General features: G+C 47.2%; 1 protein-coding gene across 8 annotated transcripts in view; it reads left to right on the top strand.

Annotated features, from left to right (window-relative positions):
- Positions 1-12: 12 nt before the first annotated feature.
- LOC102698647 (TOM1-like protein 2) overlaps positions 13-17,501 on the top strand; it is a 31,931-nt gene continuing 14,442 nt past the window's right edge. Inside the window, exons 1-9 of one of the 8 annotated variants that reach the window (XM_069180738.1) lie at positions 13-321; positions 7,918-8,002; positions 10,367-10,445; positions 12,380-12,529; positions 14,035-14,169; positions 14,914-15,090; positions 15,710-15,826; positions 16,637-16,770; positions 17,166-17,214. In XM_069180738.1, the coding sequence (XP_069036839.1) occupies positions 270-321; positions 7,918-8,002; positions 10,367-10,445; positions 12,380-12,529; positions 14,035-14,169; positions 14,914-15,090; positions 15,710-15,826; positions 16,637-16,770; positions 17,166-17,214 (978 nt within the window). In that variant the 5' untranslated portion in view covers positions 13-269. Of the gene's footprint in view, positions 322-7,622; positions 7,647-7,917; positions 8,003-10,366; positions 10,446-12,379; positions 12,530-14,034; positions 14,170-14,913; positions 15,091-15,709; positions 15,827-16,636; positions 16,771-17,165; positions 17,215-17,501 lie in introns of those variants that run through there. The other 7 variants (XM_069180736.1, XM_006637224.3, XM_015360225.2 and 4 more) reach the window with 7 other exon arrangements.

Genomic DNA, 17,501 nt, shown 5'->3' with positions numbered 1-17,501 from the left:
CCAATCAGTACAGCTGGTCCATCGCGCAGATCTTAACCAATAGCAAATCGCCTTAGGCCAGCCGGCCCCTGGGAGGGCCTGCGGTATGCCCACCAGCGATCGCCCCCTAGAGGTGGCGTCTGCGTAGGCTTTAACTTGGAACGACGTGGAGGTTGGCCAATTAGATCGAAGCTTTAGCCCCGCCGCCCAATCAGCTGCTCAGGGGGGCGGAGACAGCGGGAGCTCCTCTGTTCAGTGCCTGTCAGTGAGGATTGTTTGTTGTCATCAAGATGGAGTTTTTATTGGGAAATCCGTACAGCACTCCGGTGGGGCAATGTATAGGTAATTGTGATTTATGTTTGTGTTTTCAGAGCTTTAACACTCATACGCATCATATTGCGTAGGTATTTTCGTGTTTTGGAGGAGTGTAAAGAGCTGTTTTGTGTGTTGTATGTCACGCAACTAATTGAATTACCAGCTCTATCCTAGCTCCTGTCTAAATGTGGTTGGCTTTTTATGGTTATTTTCCAGAGTGAAATAAGATTTGTTTTTGTTAATAATGTGTTAAATATCGTCTTCTGTATGTTTGAAGTGTGTTAGAGCTCGGGTATCGCCTGCCTCGTTTTTATCGCGATGCTCTTGAAAATGTTTGCTGTGTGGAGAGAAATATTCTCATTACAGTTTGAAACTCGCCATTCACAACAGCGACAGTTAGTCACTTTGTTCGACGGTGTCTGCTTTATTCTTTTTGTTAAGGGCGATGAACTGAGGGGTCCATTAAATACGTCACTTTCCAGAGATACCGTAAACGTAACTTTACCCAGACAGGTTACATATTTACGGTAGAGTGTCGTAAAATGAGCCCCGAGATACGTGCTATTTTGTATGCTTAAGAAACTTACAAACACACTCTTTGCGCTATAGAAAATAGATTGAGCTGGCCTGGAATTGCGTGATGTACAATCTTGCTGTGATGTAATGTACCAGGATCTCTGGCGACAGGACTTATTACCCTCGATTCGCAATCCTTGTGTTTTCACGCTTTTGAAGTCTTGCTTCCGGAGAAGGCATGAGTGCTGTGGGGGTATATCAGTGTATTCGTCGGGGAAATCAGAATAAAAGCGTTTCACGGTGTGTCGATTAATTAATCAGTGAGGAAATTCAATACAAGAGTCGCGTATTTCCACTGTAGAGATAGGGGGCGGCCTTAGAACCGCCTTTAGCGGATGGTGGTGAGTTGTAGTCTCATCGTGCCCTTCAGTTAAAACCATTTTTGTATGGTGAAGCCATGTACTGTACATAGCATTGGCAAAATATCGGGGCGTTAGTGCAACAGTATGTTAGTGTTCATGCCTGTGCGTAAGAAAGAGATCCTTTCTCTCAGGTGCCCTGAGCTTTCTTCCTATGGGCTCGACAGCTGATTCACAATGCAGAGAAAATAATGTCAAAAGTTGTAGAGGCTGTTTTACAACTGCCTACTTCAAGTTCAGCAAAAGAAGAAAATACAGTTGGATCTCTGCGATCGCAGTCCGAGAGCGTGTGCCCTGAGACCTCAGCAGTAAACCCATCAGAACACAAGACAGGAGACAAACAAGCAGAGACCCTTCGGCCCGGCTAGCCTGGTCGGCAATGAGGAGTTCACTGATCCAGGGATGTCATCCAGCTGTTTCCTGAATGCTATCAACTGCAGCTAATGTTGCTGGGTAACATGTTCAGTAATCCCACAGCCCTTTGCATGAAGTACTGTTTCCAGTTCTTAGTTTTAAATCCACTTCTCTGTAGTTTCCTGTGACAATTATGACTGTTTTTTTTGTGGCTTCCCAGTTGCTGACCATCTCTCATTATTTCATATTCTGCAAAGGTGATCCTCTCCTGGAAGCGAGTTTCTGTTCATTTTCACTTGGTAGCTCCTAACCAGCAGTTGAGCAGTGGGGATCTGCCGATGAGCTAGTGTGTATTGTACAATGGTGGTCAATCTGTCATTCTGACAGTTCTCTGCACAGATTTTTTTGTTGTCCAGAGAACTGACAAACAGTTTTTTTCTTAACACACCAAAAAGAATGATTAAATCTGACAATGCTGGTTATCACAACTTGTGTTCCTGTGGAGTGTAACTGCGGGCACACTGTGCGGTGCCGTAATCACTGTGCGATTGTGCGATTGCTATAAGAGTGTGAGACCGCAGGCTCGCTGCTTGAATGAGTTTGAGTGGGTCTCATGTGTCAGGGCCAGGGACTGCTCTTTTCACGGGCAAAAGGGCAGTGTGCTTCTTTGCCGTCACAGTCTGTGAGTCCTTTATGATGGGGCCAGTTTAATCTGAGCAGTGAGTTCTGCGGTTATTTTTGTGCTCCGCTGCATTTGCTTGGTGTGCTGATTGTTATGCAGTGGAGAGTGTTTCTCCATGATGCAGGGCTTCTTTGCTCTTGAAATCTTTTTTGAGATATGCCCTGATAAGAACTGGAGCTCCTCAGCAGCTTTTATTAGCTTGGGTGCAATAGCGGTGGTGCTATAAGGGTTGGACTCAGCCCAGAAGATAACACTGGTGTGCACAGAATAAAAGTAAGGCCTGAACACTGTGGAGTTTTAAAGCCTTATCCACGATGGGACTGAGAAGACTGCAATATATCAGACAGCTCTTCCTTGTCAGTTTTACTCTTCCAGTTTGCAGTCTCATTTTGTAGTTATAACTGGATGACTGAGTTCGTGAAAGAGTGACCTTTACTGTGTGAGACCCTGCCTAAAACAGGGTTTGTAGAGACTGGTTTTCTAGCTTTCACAAGTGTGGCTCAGGAGCGAAGAAGCCTGTGTTTACACTGATGTGACAACAGGACATTGCGAGGCTGGTGTTTCTGGAGGTCAGAAATCTTTCTGTGTTAGTTGTGTGACGTCCAGACATGTTCATGCTGTGTCCAAGTGTGGTAGTGAAGTACAGTACCCTAAGCCTCTGAGGCTGTTGTAAACTAGAGCTGTCACAGAGATTTAAGTCTAAATTTAATATAATAATGTGCATCCTTTCCAGATCAGATTGACCGATAGATTAATCTGGAAGCATTTGTTTAGATGTAGTACTTCTGGCAACACTGGTAATTATCGTTTGTATTTAATAGCTTACAGGCAAATGCCAACCACATACTTTATGAGAGCCTCTCCCTGCCAATCCTGCCAGTCCCCATCAGCATGTGGATTTGTTGTGTACTGCTTTCCAGATGGGAGGAAGACAGTTTGGCAAAGCATAGCAGCTGCTCCAGAACCCAGACAGATGTTTGTAGTTTTGCTCATCTCAAGTGTTATGTTTCTGAATGCATTAGACCCAAATCTTGTGTCATTTTTGCATCCTCTTTGCAGAGTGTCAACAGAAAAGAAGGAATTAACGCACACGCCCTACCAGAGAGCCAGAATATTTCATTGATCCACTTTATGCACAACAGGATTAATGATACTGACGCAGACACGGTTATAAATTTATATGCAAATAAAAAAATCGATTTTGAGTTGTGTGCAAAAGCCGTGTGTGTTTTGTCTTTAACTGCTGTCTCAGCCTCTGGCCAGTGATGATTAGCAACCAGATGAGATATCTGGTTCGAATGGCGTCCTCTGGTCTGCAGGCTTCCTCGTGTTTTTATAACTGTCCGATCCAGGAGAGGTCAAAGACCTCCCCTCTAGAACAGCAGCCTTATGAGTAGAGCACTTGATTGTGCTGATCCGGGGAATGTCCACAGGGCTCTCCGTTTTCCTCTTTCGAAGTCACCTCTCTCGACGTCTGCAGAGGTTTGGCTGGGCAGGCTGCAGCATGTTTTCTGTGAGCAGCTGACGGCAATAACTGCAAAATCAGTCTTAAACAAAAGCAGGCATGCCACTTTTCCCTCTTTGGCAGGGACCAGGCGACCACCTGACCCAATGCATTTTAATGATGTAGCTTTTCTGTGCTTCATGCATTGGTCTCCCTGTTGCGGGGTGTTCGCCTTTACTCAATTAAAAGTGCCCTGCCTGTTCTTTGCACCATAATTTAATCTGGAGCTCCGAGTCACTATGGAGACGGAACCAAGCAATATCCCAGAAGCAGAAGGCAATTTAATGACCTGATGGAAGTGCAGTGTTTTTACTTCAGCATCTGCAGCTTTCTTCTGTGATGTTGTGCAAGCAGTGCAGTCCTACAAGGATGGGCTTTTGAGTTCAAGCAATTCCACTCTTGACATACTGTCTTGTAGAAGTGCAGTAGCCTGTTTTCTGTGCAGTGGAGATCTGGGCGTCGTATTCGTATCATTTTAACCTCCACACTGATCCCCATTTGGCAAAGAAGTGCAGCAGAGATGTGAAATGTCACATACATCTATGATGGAACATATTTAAGGAATCCTGATATTTAAGGAATCTTTGTAGAATTAGGGTTATTTTTAACCTTTTGAAGTGTGTTCTAAAGTTACCATGCCAGGAAGTTGTTGATCTCCTTGTGATTTTAACACAAGCACATACAGTATAAACACCTAGATTATAGGTGCTACACACTACCAACACTCTGTATCTGAAGAATAAATATGATAATATAGTCAAAACCTCACTGGACCAGCAAATTCCCAAAGTGGCTTGACCAGTTTGTCTTAAAGCAAAATATGAGCAAAAACAAAGTTGTTTTTAATGCTGTTTGCTGTGGCACTATTCTCTGATGGCTGCATTGCAAGGATTCTTGCAATTTGAAGGTTGCCGTGTTGTGGCTGCAATCTCTGTAGGATGAACTGCATTGAGATGCTTTGCTGTGGTTTATGTAGGTTGAAATGATGTATTTTGTGGCAGAGATTGCAGCAGAAATAGACCGCGTGCACACAAAATATAGACACACACCCAAGATGCACGGCCAGGGAAAAATATGGAGGTACGACAGGGTTTGCCACGGTCAGGATACTGGTGAAGCAGTAAGCCTTATCACCAGATTAAGACCCTGGGATCAGGGATGATCAACCCGCCTGCTTGCCTTTGAGCTCAGGTATAAAGAGGAAAGTTTCAGTCAGGGAGTTGTCCTGTCAATGAGCTGATTGGAGCTTCTCATTAACTAAGAGACTGTTTGCAGAGTCACTAGGGAGAGAGAGCGGCCCTGCAGCTCCTCGGGAGGAGAGGCTCTCAGGCTGTCGCGGCGCTCGTGAGCCTCGGGCTGCAGGCTCCTTGGAGGAACCCTTGCTGCCAGCCTGCCTCCCAGCGGGGTCCGGCGTCCCCCCTCCCACCTCTTCTCTTCGGAGGGGCAGCGAGACGTTGGCGGCTGCCGTAATTGGCTTTCCCTGCCTCCCTGGCAGCCCGAGACGCACCCACCTGGCCAGAAGAAGCCCTGCGTCTTGCTGGGGGGGGTGTAGAGTCGTTGGTCCGAGGGGCTACGTGCTCTGAAGACTGCGTTTCACACAGGCCTGCACAGTTAACAGCAGGGGGCTCTCGGATATCAGTGCTTCAGCCCCTTGCAGGCTCATCTGAGACACAAACTGGGCAGTTCCACACACGCTGAATCTTCCCCTTGATGAATATTTCATTTAAACAAAATTGCCATGGGTATAGTATTCAGGGCCAGAGCCTCAGGGAGGGACTGCTCCACACTTCCTGCAGTGCCTCGTATGTTATTTTGTTTACAAGGATAAAAAGGCAGCACGATTCACCTTGGAGAGCCAGCATCCCCTTTTGGTTTAACTCTTATGTGCTAGGGCATCTGTGATCGTGGATTAGCACACAACTGATCAGCTGAATATAGAGTGTCCTGGGGGAGTCCTGGGGTCTCAGTGCTGGTCATTGAACCTGCAACTCTGAAATGAAGTGTGGGCACAGGCAATGTAGTGACACTGGACTGTGGCTCTCTGGGATTTCTGATTTGCTGCGTCTTGCCTCCAGAGTGCGATTTGCAGGGGTGATTTGAAAGATGAGGGGTTGAGTGCCTTGATCAGCCTATAGTGCCAAAGAGAATCTGGCAACGCAAGTGTAAAGAACAGCACTTGGAGAAGAAGGACGATTTGAGCTTTTTACTGACTTCCTTGCAGCGCCAAATCTACGTGTGCCCAAGAGAGACAGGGGCTTTGTCTCCTGTTTCTCCGCGTTTGGCCCCCTTTTTCCATTCTCTGGTAATGACTGCTTTGATGTGTCAACAGGAGTTACTGCTGAAGGTGGGAATTCTGTCAGGAGAGGCCTCCTAAACCGGGGTGCAGAACCGAGAGACAAGGGATCTCCTCCGTTGGCGTTTCAGCCCTCTGGAAAAGGACCTAAAGTCCTCTTTTTGTCTTCAGCTGTTTTCAGGGCTGAAGGACAGTGCTTTAGCTCGCGCCGCCCCTTGGGCGAGTGTATTCAAGTGCGCCAAAGCACAGCAGGGTATCGGCAGCCCCGGGGAGCGGCAGGAAGGCTGGCAGGTGAATGGAGAGCCCGCCTGACCACTGGCCGTGTTTTATTCATGATGCCTCCTGCCGCTACCTGGGAGCGCCGAGGGCTGCGCTGCCGGGCTGCCGAGAGGCCTCAGGCCTCAGGCCTCGCTCCAAAGGGCACGCGCTTGGCCTTCAGAGCAGCCTGTTTAAACTACAGCTTTGATGATGAAAGACGGGTGAAAAACAATCCCCAGGATGTTTGGGCCAGAAGGGAATTCTGCGTTTAAGGATGGAAGAGCATCTTGCCTTCTGAAAGGCTGCCGGCACGAAGGCGGTGTCTCAGACCCTTGTGGCATCACATTGACCTGAGCGAGGGGGGGTTGCTTGTACATGTTCCTGAGGTTTAAAGAAAATCCACAGAGGTGAGATCTTTTCTTTCCTTTTTACTTTGCTCGGAAAAGCTTTGCTGCATCCCAGCCGCACTTGAGAGGAAGCTGGAGTGTGGCAGTGCGTGGTGACGGGATGGGACAGGCCAGGGTCGGTGGATCCTGCTGTGTAGAGCCCCTGAGTCTGAGTGAAAGACTTTCTTTGCTCCTGCAGGGAACTATAATAATTCATTGTCAAGGAAAGCTGCGTCATTCTCTGTGTCCTGGGCTTGCAAAATCCATTTTCATATTCATGTGGCATTTCAGTCGCAGAGCGTTGCAACCGGTTGAGTTCTGAGACTGACAGAAAGAAAAAGTCGACATGCTTTGTAGCTCTGACTGCGGGGGGGTGGGGGTGGCAGAGTGTGTGCATGCTGTAACTGATTTCCTCTCTGAATAACAAGATTCAAATTGTTAGAAAAGATTTGAAGCTAATGGCGGAGCTTGACAGATGCACTGTAATGAATCTCTGTGTTCCTCAGTGTATCTTGTGGAACAAAGATCAAAAGGGAAACAAACTGTACAATAGAGATGACTTTAGGTACAGCTTAATAACCCCCCATTTCCCTTCCACATACTGCAGGGTTTTAAAGGGCACACTGTCGTGTTCCTTCAGTACTGCCTGCAGAATTAAACTGCAGTGTGGGGGGGCTGCATGCCTCCCGTGGGAGATCGATGGTCCAGAGCTCAGAGAGGGGAAGAGCTCACGGTGCCAGCTGCAGGCCCACGTGAGCACAGCTGGACAAGAGCAGCTGGCACAACAATGCCGAGCCCAGGCAGCTCGCCTTGCTAAATTTAACTGTGGGCAGATCCGAGTGACGGTGGACAGACTGCCCTGCATGGGACTGAATGCCTTTTTCAGCACCGCTAGAGACAAGGCAGTACGTCTGACATGTGCTGGGAAGAAGATAAAGATGTATTTATTTTTAAAATACTGCGGTCTTTTTACATGACATTTTTACATTTCTTTACCTTGTCATTGTAAAACAAAATAGAAGCAAAACTGTTGCCTTGTTTTCATTGAAGGAAACAAATAATCTGTATATTGGGCACTAGCAGTGGCTCAGGAGGGAACAAGTCCATTTGTTTACACTAGACAGTGGCCTTCAGTTAAAACCATCCAAGTGTAAGAACTCAGTAGCGTATCTTCTTGCTCAACAAGGATGTTTGCTCTTCTTTTCTTCTAGAAAAGGCCACAGATGGCTCCCTGCAGAGCGAAGACTGGACCTTGAACATGGAGATCTGCGACATCATCAATGAGACAGAGGAAGGGTGAGCACCTGGGAGTTATCGAGTCATGGATGCCTCACTCGTGCACTAACACGCACGCTGCTTCTTGGTTTCGGCGCATGTCACACCATTACACCTGTGGCCCCGTGCGAACGCCTGCGCAGGCACACAGACAGCAGCTCTTGCACACCAGACACACAACTGACGTGGAGGACAGAGTCTCTCTGCACACACTCGCAGAAGGCTCCACATGCAGCTCGTGCAGCTTCCTACTCTAACCATGCGTAGGCAAACAGATGAAGTCGGTGTCGGAGACCCGCTCTGGAAGATGTGCTAAACTGGTGCACCTCTGAGACCCGTCTTATTCCGAAATGTTATAGATTAAGACTAGACCCAGGGAACTTGCAGGATAATCTATTTATACCCTTTCAATTTCCTGATTTAATGGCTGAAGTCCCGAATGCCTTGAGGAAGTCTGAAAAATCATCTCGCAAATAGAAAGAAGACTTATGCTTTTTAGAAATGCCATTCGGGAAGATCTTCCTCTGCTGCTATATTAAATTCTTACCACATCTCTCTTCTGTCAGATATATGCCAACAGAGACATTTCAAACTCTCCAAAGAAGGTTAAAACATACCAAGGCTCTTAAGGCTAATGACATTTGCATCACATTTTGGGGAGAAAAAATAATTTCTAATATCTTGCACAAAGTTCTCGGTGATTTGAGTGGAGTTTCCAGAAAAACGCTACATAAGTGTAAGGATTTATTATTATTTAAAAAAGCTTTTGAGTGGATTTCTGAAGGGAGTCTTGGTCTTGGTGCAATCTCAGGGATTGTATCTTTCATGTTGAAGAATATTTCCTTTAATTCACATTGTTTGGATTTTGAAAAGGGTAGAGGGCGGGAGCTATCCCACGGCATGTCTTGGAAAAGGCACCAGAACGGATGTGTGGTAAAGCTGGAGAACCTGTTGGCTGTGGGTGTGAAGGGGACTGGGCTTGTCCAGGCAGGCATTCGCATTCGCGTCAGTCCCATGACAGATCACACCACTGCCCCTCTGCAGTCGTGCCGAGATTAAAGTTCCTGCATGACAGGAGCTCTGCACAGCACAAAAGGGATCTTGTTTTCAAGAGCTGGGTTGACCTCCACGTTTGTCTGTTTGTTTGCAGGATCTCTGTTGTTGGATTTCCTGCCCTATTCCTGCGTAGCTCATTCCTAAGATGACCACCCTTTCCAGAATTCTTAAACAGCATTCCTGTTGTACTTTTTCAGATACTGTTTCATGTGGGAGAAACAGGGAGATAATATATTAGAAGTTATGGCGTACAGGTAGATCAAGTAAATACAATAAAGAGATGAGACTCTCACCTTCAGTGGCCTTGGTCAATCTTTTGTGCTGCTCAATCCCTCAGGGCAGATCAGTTTCATTCAAGGAGAAAGGGGACCTATCTCAGTAGGATAGTGGGAATCCTTTCCTTACCGCAGGCCTGGAAAAAGTGATGTATGGCTTCTGGGCTCAGCGGTGGTCAGTCCAGGCATCCTTGCACCACACTGACGGGTGCAGATTCACCGTGGAAACAGTTTACTCGTCCACCTGTCTGTCGCCCTGCTGCAGCGCCAGTCCTGCGCTTCGCGGCCGGGCGCCGGTCCGAGGCGGCTCGCGGGGAGCGAGGGGAAGGGGTGGAGCCGCGGGAGGAGGAGCAGTCTGGCTGCTTTACTGCTCGTCGGCTCCCTCCCCTTTCGCCGAACCCTTTGCCTGAAGCGGGAGACGAACCCCCTCTTCCCCGTGCTTGAGCGGAGGGCCCGGGGGAAGCCGGGGAATTGCTAGGGGAACTGGATCGGGACTTAGTGACGGCCCGGGTGTGCTGTCTGTGTGGGGTGGGTGGGAACCGTGACTCAGCCGTAAGTCAATATGAAGCTTGCCACAGGATGGGCTCAGTGTAATGGGCCTGGAAAGATAATGCTTTTTCCCATTAAGATAAGGCTTTTTGCAGAGCTGCCATAAGTACACAACGCTGAGGCAGTTAATAATTAATGCACACCAATATTGTGCTGTGGGTTTTCTCAAAATTATACTTGACCGAGGGTTGTCCACTGACATTCGGCTGACTAAACCAGTCCTAGAAACCGACGGTCATGAGATCTTGGCAATATTAAACACTGTGGTACAGCCGTGTTTTTAACAATCTTCCAGAGACCTGGCGTCAGCCCATTTCGTTCCAAGGGGCTGTTTGTGATGAAATGGTGTCTGCAGGTAGATTATTAAAAAATAAATGAAATCTAGACCTGTTTGATGAGACCAGCAGGGTGTTTCAGGACTGCTCTTTCTCTATAGGGACCGGCTTGTGCTTCACAACCCCAGCTGGAACTGTGGGAATTGATCTGTCATCTTTTGTCTTGGTAGCCCGAGGGATGCCATCCGGGCCCTGAGGAAGAGGCTGAATGGAAACAGGAACTACAGGGAGGTGATGCTCGCGCTGACAGTAAGTGCGTCTGCTGTGGCAGGAAGCTGCAGCCCTGCCTTTACATCACAACCAGCAGAAAATGGGGACACCCCCTCCGTCGCCTTCAGAGCTGGCACTGCACAGGTGTTTTCTTTTGCGCAGAGATTAAATGGCACGTGCAGGACAGCAGTGTGCAGGGGTGTTTCAGAACTTGTCTTGATACTGTTTCAGGGTAAACAGAGGTCCGTCGGGCATAATGGCCTGTTCTCATCACAGCTTTGCTCACCAGCTCTATTGGCGAATGTAGTTAATCATCTCCAACAACTGCACAGTGATGTTGTGTGATTTGTCCTGACTCATCAGTATTTGTTGATCCTACAAATCTGCACTATCGCCTGACGCCTGCAGGCCATATAACTGCCCTGCATTCACTGCTAGTTTATTTTCCTTCATTCATACTTTGTTTTACAGACTCCTTTTTTAAGACTACAGAACTGATTTTTGCATACTTGTACTAGTTACAGTTCTCTGATTGTCAGTATTCCCTATCAAAACACAAACTGCAGTTTATGAACAGCTGTACTCCTTATAACTCACTCATGTGACTTAGTTCAAATGTTAACATACCAAAAGCACAAAGCTATCGCACATTTTCTTGATAAGTGGGGCATGTTGGTTCCTTTCTGTGTTTTTCTTTCTTGATTTTCTCATGGCTTGATATTCAAGGGGTTATATCACCTCTCGCTCATCAGGTGGTCTAGTGCTTATGCAACAAAGTTATTGGAGTGTATCTCAGTAGATGATGCTTCAATCGAAATAATGCCAATATCAATTAATCATTATCCAGGATTACACAACTTAATTTTTCTAAAAACATACATGTATAAAGAAAGGGACTTGTTTCCTTTGTAATTTAGTATATGATTTTAATAGCCTTTGTGAAAGGCTTCCTCTTAACTCTTAAGAGAAGGATTTTTGGTACGTGTCATCACATGATTGTTGCTTGAAAGCAGACATTCTCAATATGAGCTGGTTTAGAGGATTGGCAGAGCTACAGCTAGTTCCCCAGAAGTGGCTAGGAAGAGCTCTCTGACTGTTTTGTTGGATAGTTTAGCCTGGAGTCCTTCAGACATCAGCTAGAAAGAATCAGACCATATTTAGGATTCTACTTCTGTCTTGTGTGAATGCCTGTGCATTTGATGTCTTGAATGGCTCTGTGCATTATATCCTTTGAATGTTCCTTTGCAGCCTTTTCGGTGGCATTGACGGAATAGATAGCATGATGACCAGCATACAACAGGTTGAGCAAAAAGTAGCTAAATACCAGGGAATTGCGGAAGAATAAACTGCTCTGTTTAAATTGTTTGAGTTTCTGTTTCTCTCTGCCTCTGCAAGTTGCACAGCAGCTTTCTTTGTGCAGTCACTTCCTTTGCACATTGTCTGTGCATCTTCTGCTGAAATCATGTGGATCTAATTTGTTCCTGCAAATGAATTCTGTGCTAAATGAATGGCCTTCTGTTTGCACACAGTCTTGACTGATTAGCATTGCTCTCCCTACTGTAACAGGAGGCCAGATTGCGTAAGCTTGACTGGAGTTGTCAGGGCTCATTAAGGAGGTTATGTTCTTAATATTTTTTTCATTGCCTGTTTGTAAATATTATCATTCTGGTTTGCACTTGGTTGCTAAGAGCTTTGTGTACTTCAGATAGCAGGTCCCTGTTTTACTGCTGGAGAAAAATTCAGGTCTTATTAATGCCAAAGTCAACTGTTCTCTGTTAGACATGATAACAATCTGGAGGGCAGTCAATTTACTGATCTGAGCACTTTTAGAAGCTGCATACAGATAGTCTTGTGCAAGTGATTCCATTTTAAATCCCTTAACTACAATCCAATCTTGTCTTGGGTAAAACCCGTCGCTGTTGTGAAACCTGTAATTCCATTTCTGATGTGTTCACTTCTGTCTGTTCTTGCAGGTCCTGGAAACGTGTGTGAAGAATTGTGGCCATCGTTTTCATGTTCTGGTAGCCAACCGGGATTTCATTGATGGAGTCCTGGTTAAAATCATCTCCCCTAAAAGCAATCCTCCGACTATAGTGCAGGACAAAGTGCTGGCCTTGATTCAGGTACAGAACGTTGCCAGTTTAAATGTTAAAATACCTTTCACTGTGTGCAAAGTCCTTGTCAAGAAGCATCTTACTTTGCTGCGTTTAACTTCATATGTCATCCTTTCACCTGAGGAGATGGATGGATAATAGGCTCTTTTCAGCAGTACAACATCATCAGTTAAGACTCCATCTGCATCTGCTGCATTCTCACACTGCCTAATAACTCCAGTCACCCAATACTGCCACACACACATGCACAGTCTGAGGATCTGTTCAACGCCTCCACTGTCAGTAATGTCAAGTATGTCCGGTTGTGCTGCCACTCACTTGGGAGTTGTGTGGGAGGAAGAAAGGCAGTGGTCTCACCCTCTTGGTCTGAGTGGAGGGGAACTGTGATGTTGATGCGTCGATGAAGGCAGTAGGCCTAGGTGATCATTTACTGTTCATACTGTAGAGTGTTGCTGCTCGGATCACAGTGGAGTTAAAAGATGGCCGTGTGCACTTGAAGGACCAGGGTGTGGGTTAGATGGCTTGTGGACTGCAGGTGTCACGATGTGTTTGTTTTGAGAATGTGTAACAGGTAAGAATTCTGGCTTAGCTCTGTTCAGAAAGAGCATTGTGATGCAGGATATCTGTAGCTTTGTGGCTGGAGTTGCCATCATCAGTGTGCTTTATCTCTTGCGGACTGCAGCCAGGAGCACTGTGATCGTCTCTGATTACTGGGACTAGCTCAGGTGACAGGTGTGCTTCTGTGCTGGAAACTATAGGAAATTCTCAAGAACTCTGAGACTACTCAGACTACTGAATCCAGGACATATGACGATATACTGTAGATATTTTTAAAAAGTTTAATAAAATCATTAAATGAATAAAAATTTTTTTTTGTATTGATGTTATGCACAGCTTTGAGTTCTAATTAAAATCTTTCTTTTGTTAAACGCAGGCTCAGTTTTCCCACAAATATCCCCAGAAACCTCCAGAAAATGCTATTAATTCAGGAAGAGAAAGTCTGGCAACAGATGTGAAAGACTCTCAATGGGCATTTTTTATAATTTAATGTTTTTTCTCAATGGAGTACTAGTTAAAGGTGTAACATTCTACAGAAAAAGGTACCGTCTGATGCACTTGACATTTAAAGGCTGTTAGGTCATGTTTGTGTCTGTTTTTAAATTTTATCATGCCATACTTTGTGTTCTCTTTGTTTTGTGGTATTTTTCTGTCCAAATCCCAAAATCTGGCTATGCATCAGCTCCCTCAAAACTCTCCTTCTCACTGGCACTCCCCATCTGAAACTGTTCACATGTAGTCGAGGGAAGTGTGTGTGCGTGGCCGGCCTTCCTCTGGCTGAATTCCACATGACAATAGAGCAGCCTCTTCCAAGTCCACCGTCACAAGTTCAGATCTCCAGATCTGGGCTCTTCATCTGGGACAGAGACATTCCCCTTTAACAGGTGTCCCCATGCAAGCCTGGGCTGATGCCTTCAGGAGCAGTCCAGAGCTGACAGCGTTCTCTGTCTGCGCAGGCCTGGGCTGATGCCTTCAGGAGCAGTCCGGACCTGACGGGAGTGGTCCATATTTACGAGGAGCTGAAGAGGAAAGGGATTGAGTTTCCCATGGCTGACCTGGACGCTCTCTCTCCCATCCACACGCCGCAGCGGGTGAGACACACCCTCCTCTTCACTGGCACTTCAGTGTCTTTACTTAGGAGTCAGACATCGGCATCTTACAGATTCAAATCTGCTGCAAGTAAAGATTATCCTCTTTAACCCCTATACTTGCATAAAGAGTTTGTAACCATAGATTTTATTGGTGTATTTCTGAAATATTGTGTAATAAACCGGGTTGGACCAGAAGAGCTTGTTCAGCTCCATAGTCTAGAATCTGCAAACAGACTTTTGCAAGAGAAACAATAAATGTTCTTGCTCTCTTGTTTGCCTTTTAAAAAAGTATTTTGTAACCGTGATCGCTGTCATTGTTGGAACGCACGTACAACAACTTCCTTGCAGGACCATAACGTGTTGTAATGCACGTTGCACTGAGCTTCCAGAGTGTGATTTCACAAGCCCTGTCCATTCAAGCCCTGTGCTTCTGGTGGACATGTGATGACTCGAGCTGTACCAGTACAGCAAAAAATACACTCACACTTTGCAGTAGATTTCAGCATGTTCACATGATCACAACAGAACTGATGATATTCACAAACTTCTACATGCATGGCTTCATTGTGGAGCAAAAAATAAAACTAGGCATTGCTTATTCTGCATTCAATAATAATAACAGATACTAAGAGAATTATAAATGAGCTTAACTCAAGAGATGTGAAACACAGTCGAAGTTTTTGATGTCTGTCCTGTTTGGCCCGAGCATTTCGGTCAAGGTAACCCGTGTCTTTTAATTTAAAGTTGTGCGCTTTGCAGAGTGTGCCTGAGGTGGACCCTGCCACTCACATGCACAAGGCTCAGTCCCAGCCGCGCGCGGGCAGCGCCCCGCCTTTCTCCGGCACCCTGCCCCCCAGCTACTCCTCGCCGCAGGTCCCCAGCCTGCAGGTGTCGGGGCCCATCACTGCCAACTCCGAACAGGTACGCCCCTTCCTCGTACCGCTGCACGGGGGCAGCTGAATGGGAAGCACAAGTCCCGTCTTATCCCTGTAACTTTCTACACTGAGACTGAGTGACTCGGGACTATTATCTCAGTCTAACCATCTCAGAATCTGTCTTTCTGCACATCTCCTCCTCCTTCTGTCCATCTGTCACCCCCTCTGTCTTTCTGTCTAGTTTGTCTTCCAAACCGACTTGCTCTGCCGGCTGTCGTGTCCAATGCCAAGAGATCTCTGTGACGGAGGTCCTGTTGGTCTCTTGTCAACATCTGCTTCACTTGGGTGGGGAGGCAGCAATAAGTTATTGATCCTGCTGATGCTGTGTTTTATTTTATTTATGCTGTGTTGCTGTGTTTTATTTTACAAAAACACAGTTAAGGCAAAATTGCCATCATTAAAATGTTGAAAGGCTTGCTTCAGTGCCTGGGTTTTATGTTTATACCACATGTGTGATTCTGAGGATTCTGGCACCATAGGTTAAAAGAAGCGATAGGTTCACACATTTTCTAGACAATGTGCTTCTATGGAGTGTAATGGAGGATTGCAAGAGTGATCTCCCTGCTGCATTTCTCTTCAAAGTGTGGTTCTGTGCTCCTGTTCAGATTGCCCGACTGCGCAGCGAGCTGGATATCGTACGTGGGAACACCAAAGTGATGTCAGAGATGCTGACGGAGATGGTGCCCGGACAGGAGGACCCCTCAGACCACGAGCTCCTCCAGGTCAGAAGAAAGATTTCCTCTGAACAATTTCAAGATGTTGATACAGCTAAGTCCACCAGAGGGCGCTGTCTGATACAGCAGCTGATCAGTGATGGAAGCCACAGAAGGTATCAGACTGATTCTGCTGTCATTCAGAGCCCCTTAACACAAAAAATAAAATCCTAGGAGCCATGTTATTTTTTCTTAATTGTATTTATCAACTCTAATGAAGGGAAACAGCTGGTCATAGCATTTTTAAGGCTCGTGGATGAATGATTGGAGCCCTGCTTTAATGCACAAAAGGAGTACGTTGGACATGCCTTAGACAGTAGAGGTCATGCCCTACACTCTGGAATCCCTCACTGCCACAATCCTTGAGCCAGCACTGGGCGAATGTGAAGGCTGCCATCAGCCAGGTCGGGCGTTGGGGCCAGTTGTGTACCCCTGCAGGGCGTTGGGGTCAGATGTGTGCCCCTGCAGGGCGTTGGGGTCAGATGTGTGCCCCTGCGAGGCATTGGGGTCAGATGTGTGCCCCTGCGGGGCATTGGGGTCAGATGTGTGCCCCTGCGAGGCATTGGGGTCAGATGTGTGCCCCTGCGGGGCATTGGGGTCAGATGTGTGCCCCTGCGGGGCGTTGGGGTCAGATGTGTGCCCCTGCGGGGCGTTGGGGTCAGATGTGTGCCCCTGTGGGGCGTTGGGGTCAGATGTGTGCCCCTGTGGGACGTTGGGGTCAGATGTGTGCCCCTGTGGGGTGCTGCAGAAGAGTGGGTGTGGTGTAGGAGGTGCCACGCGAGTCCCCTGTAACTCCTGCCCCTCATCTCTCCCTCCCAGGAGCTGAACCGCACATGTCGCGCCATGCAGCAGCGGATCGTGGAGCTCATCTCCCGCGTCTCCAACGAGGAGGTGACCGAGGAGCTGCTGCACGTCAACGACGACCTCAACAACATCTTCCTGCGATACGAACGGTGCGTGCTGCAGCCAGGCCCCCCCTCTCTTTCTGCGTCCCGCCTCCGGGACTCTGGGAGGGAGCTGCGTGTGGGTGCAGCAGGCTGGGCTGTAGAACCTCACTTCATCTGAGACAAAGCCACTTGACCCACCCTGCTCTTCCATTATTTTTACTGCTCCACACAAACCTCAGGTTTTTGCAGAAGATGTGCACGTTGCCACCTGCACGGTGGCCGTGGCTGCTCGTGTCCCTGTGCATGCTGCTGGCGAGGCTGGGTGTCGGAGCGACGGGTCCCGTCAGGTGTCCTGTGACGTGTGTGGGTCTCCTGTTCTTTTGGAACAAGTGATAGGCTTACTCCATGCTGAAAAGAGAAGAGAGGAAACGTTTCTAACCCTGACCCTTTTCTTTTGACAGGTATGAAAGGTATCGGTCTGGCCGAGCGGCTCAGGGCGCCAACAATGGGGTGAGTGAGAAGCAGCGTGTCGGGGTGACAGACCCCTGTGGAGGCGGGGAACTTTAACACCATGACAGACCCGGGAGTTTGCTTCAGATGACCAGCTTCACTTCTGTCTTGCTTTCAGTTAATCCAGAGACCCTCTTTCCCTCGCCTGGAAGGGCTGGTGTGTCTGCATGTTTGCAGTCCAGCTGGACTCACAATAACCTCACTCAGCATTAATGAATCCGAATTAATGATTGGCTTGATGGAACCAGTTGAACAGCCTTGCCTAGATCTTCAGGTACTGGTGCCTT

The sequence above is a fragment of the Lepisosteus oculatus genome, chromosome 19 (genome assembly GCF_040954835.1).
Source record: "Lepisosteus oculatus isolate fLepOcu1 chromosome 19, fLepOcu1.hap2, whole genome shotgun sequence".
In the NCBI taxonomy this organism is placed as follows: Eukaryota; Metazoa; Chordata; class Actinopteri; order Semionotiformes; family Lepisosteidae; genus Lepisosteus; species Lepisosteus oculatus.
The sequence above is the reverse complement of the archived record's forward strand: the minus strand, read 5'-3'. Positions and strand labels throughout refer to the sequence as shown.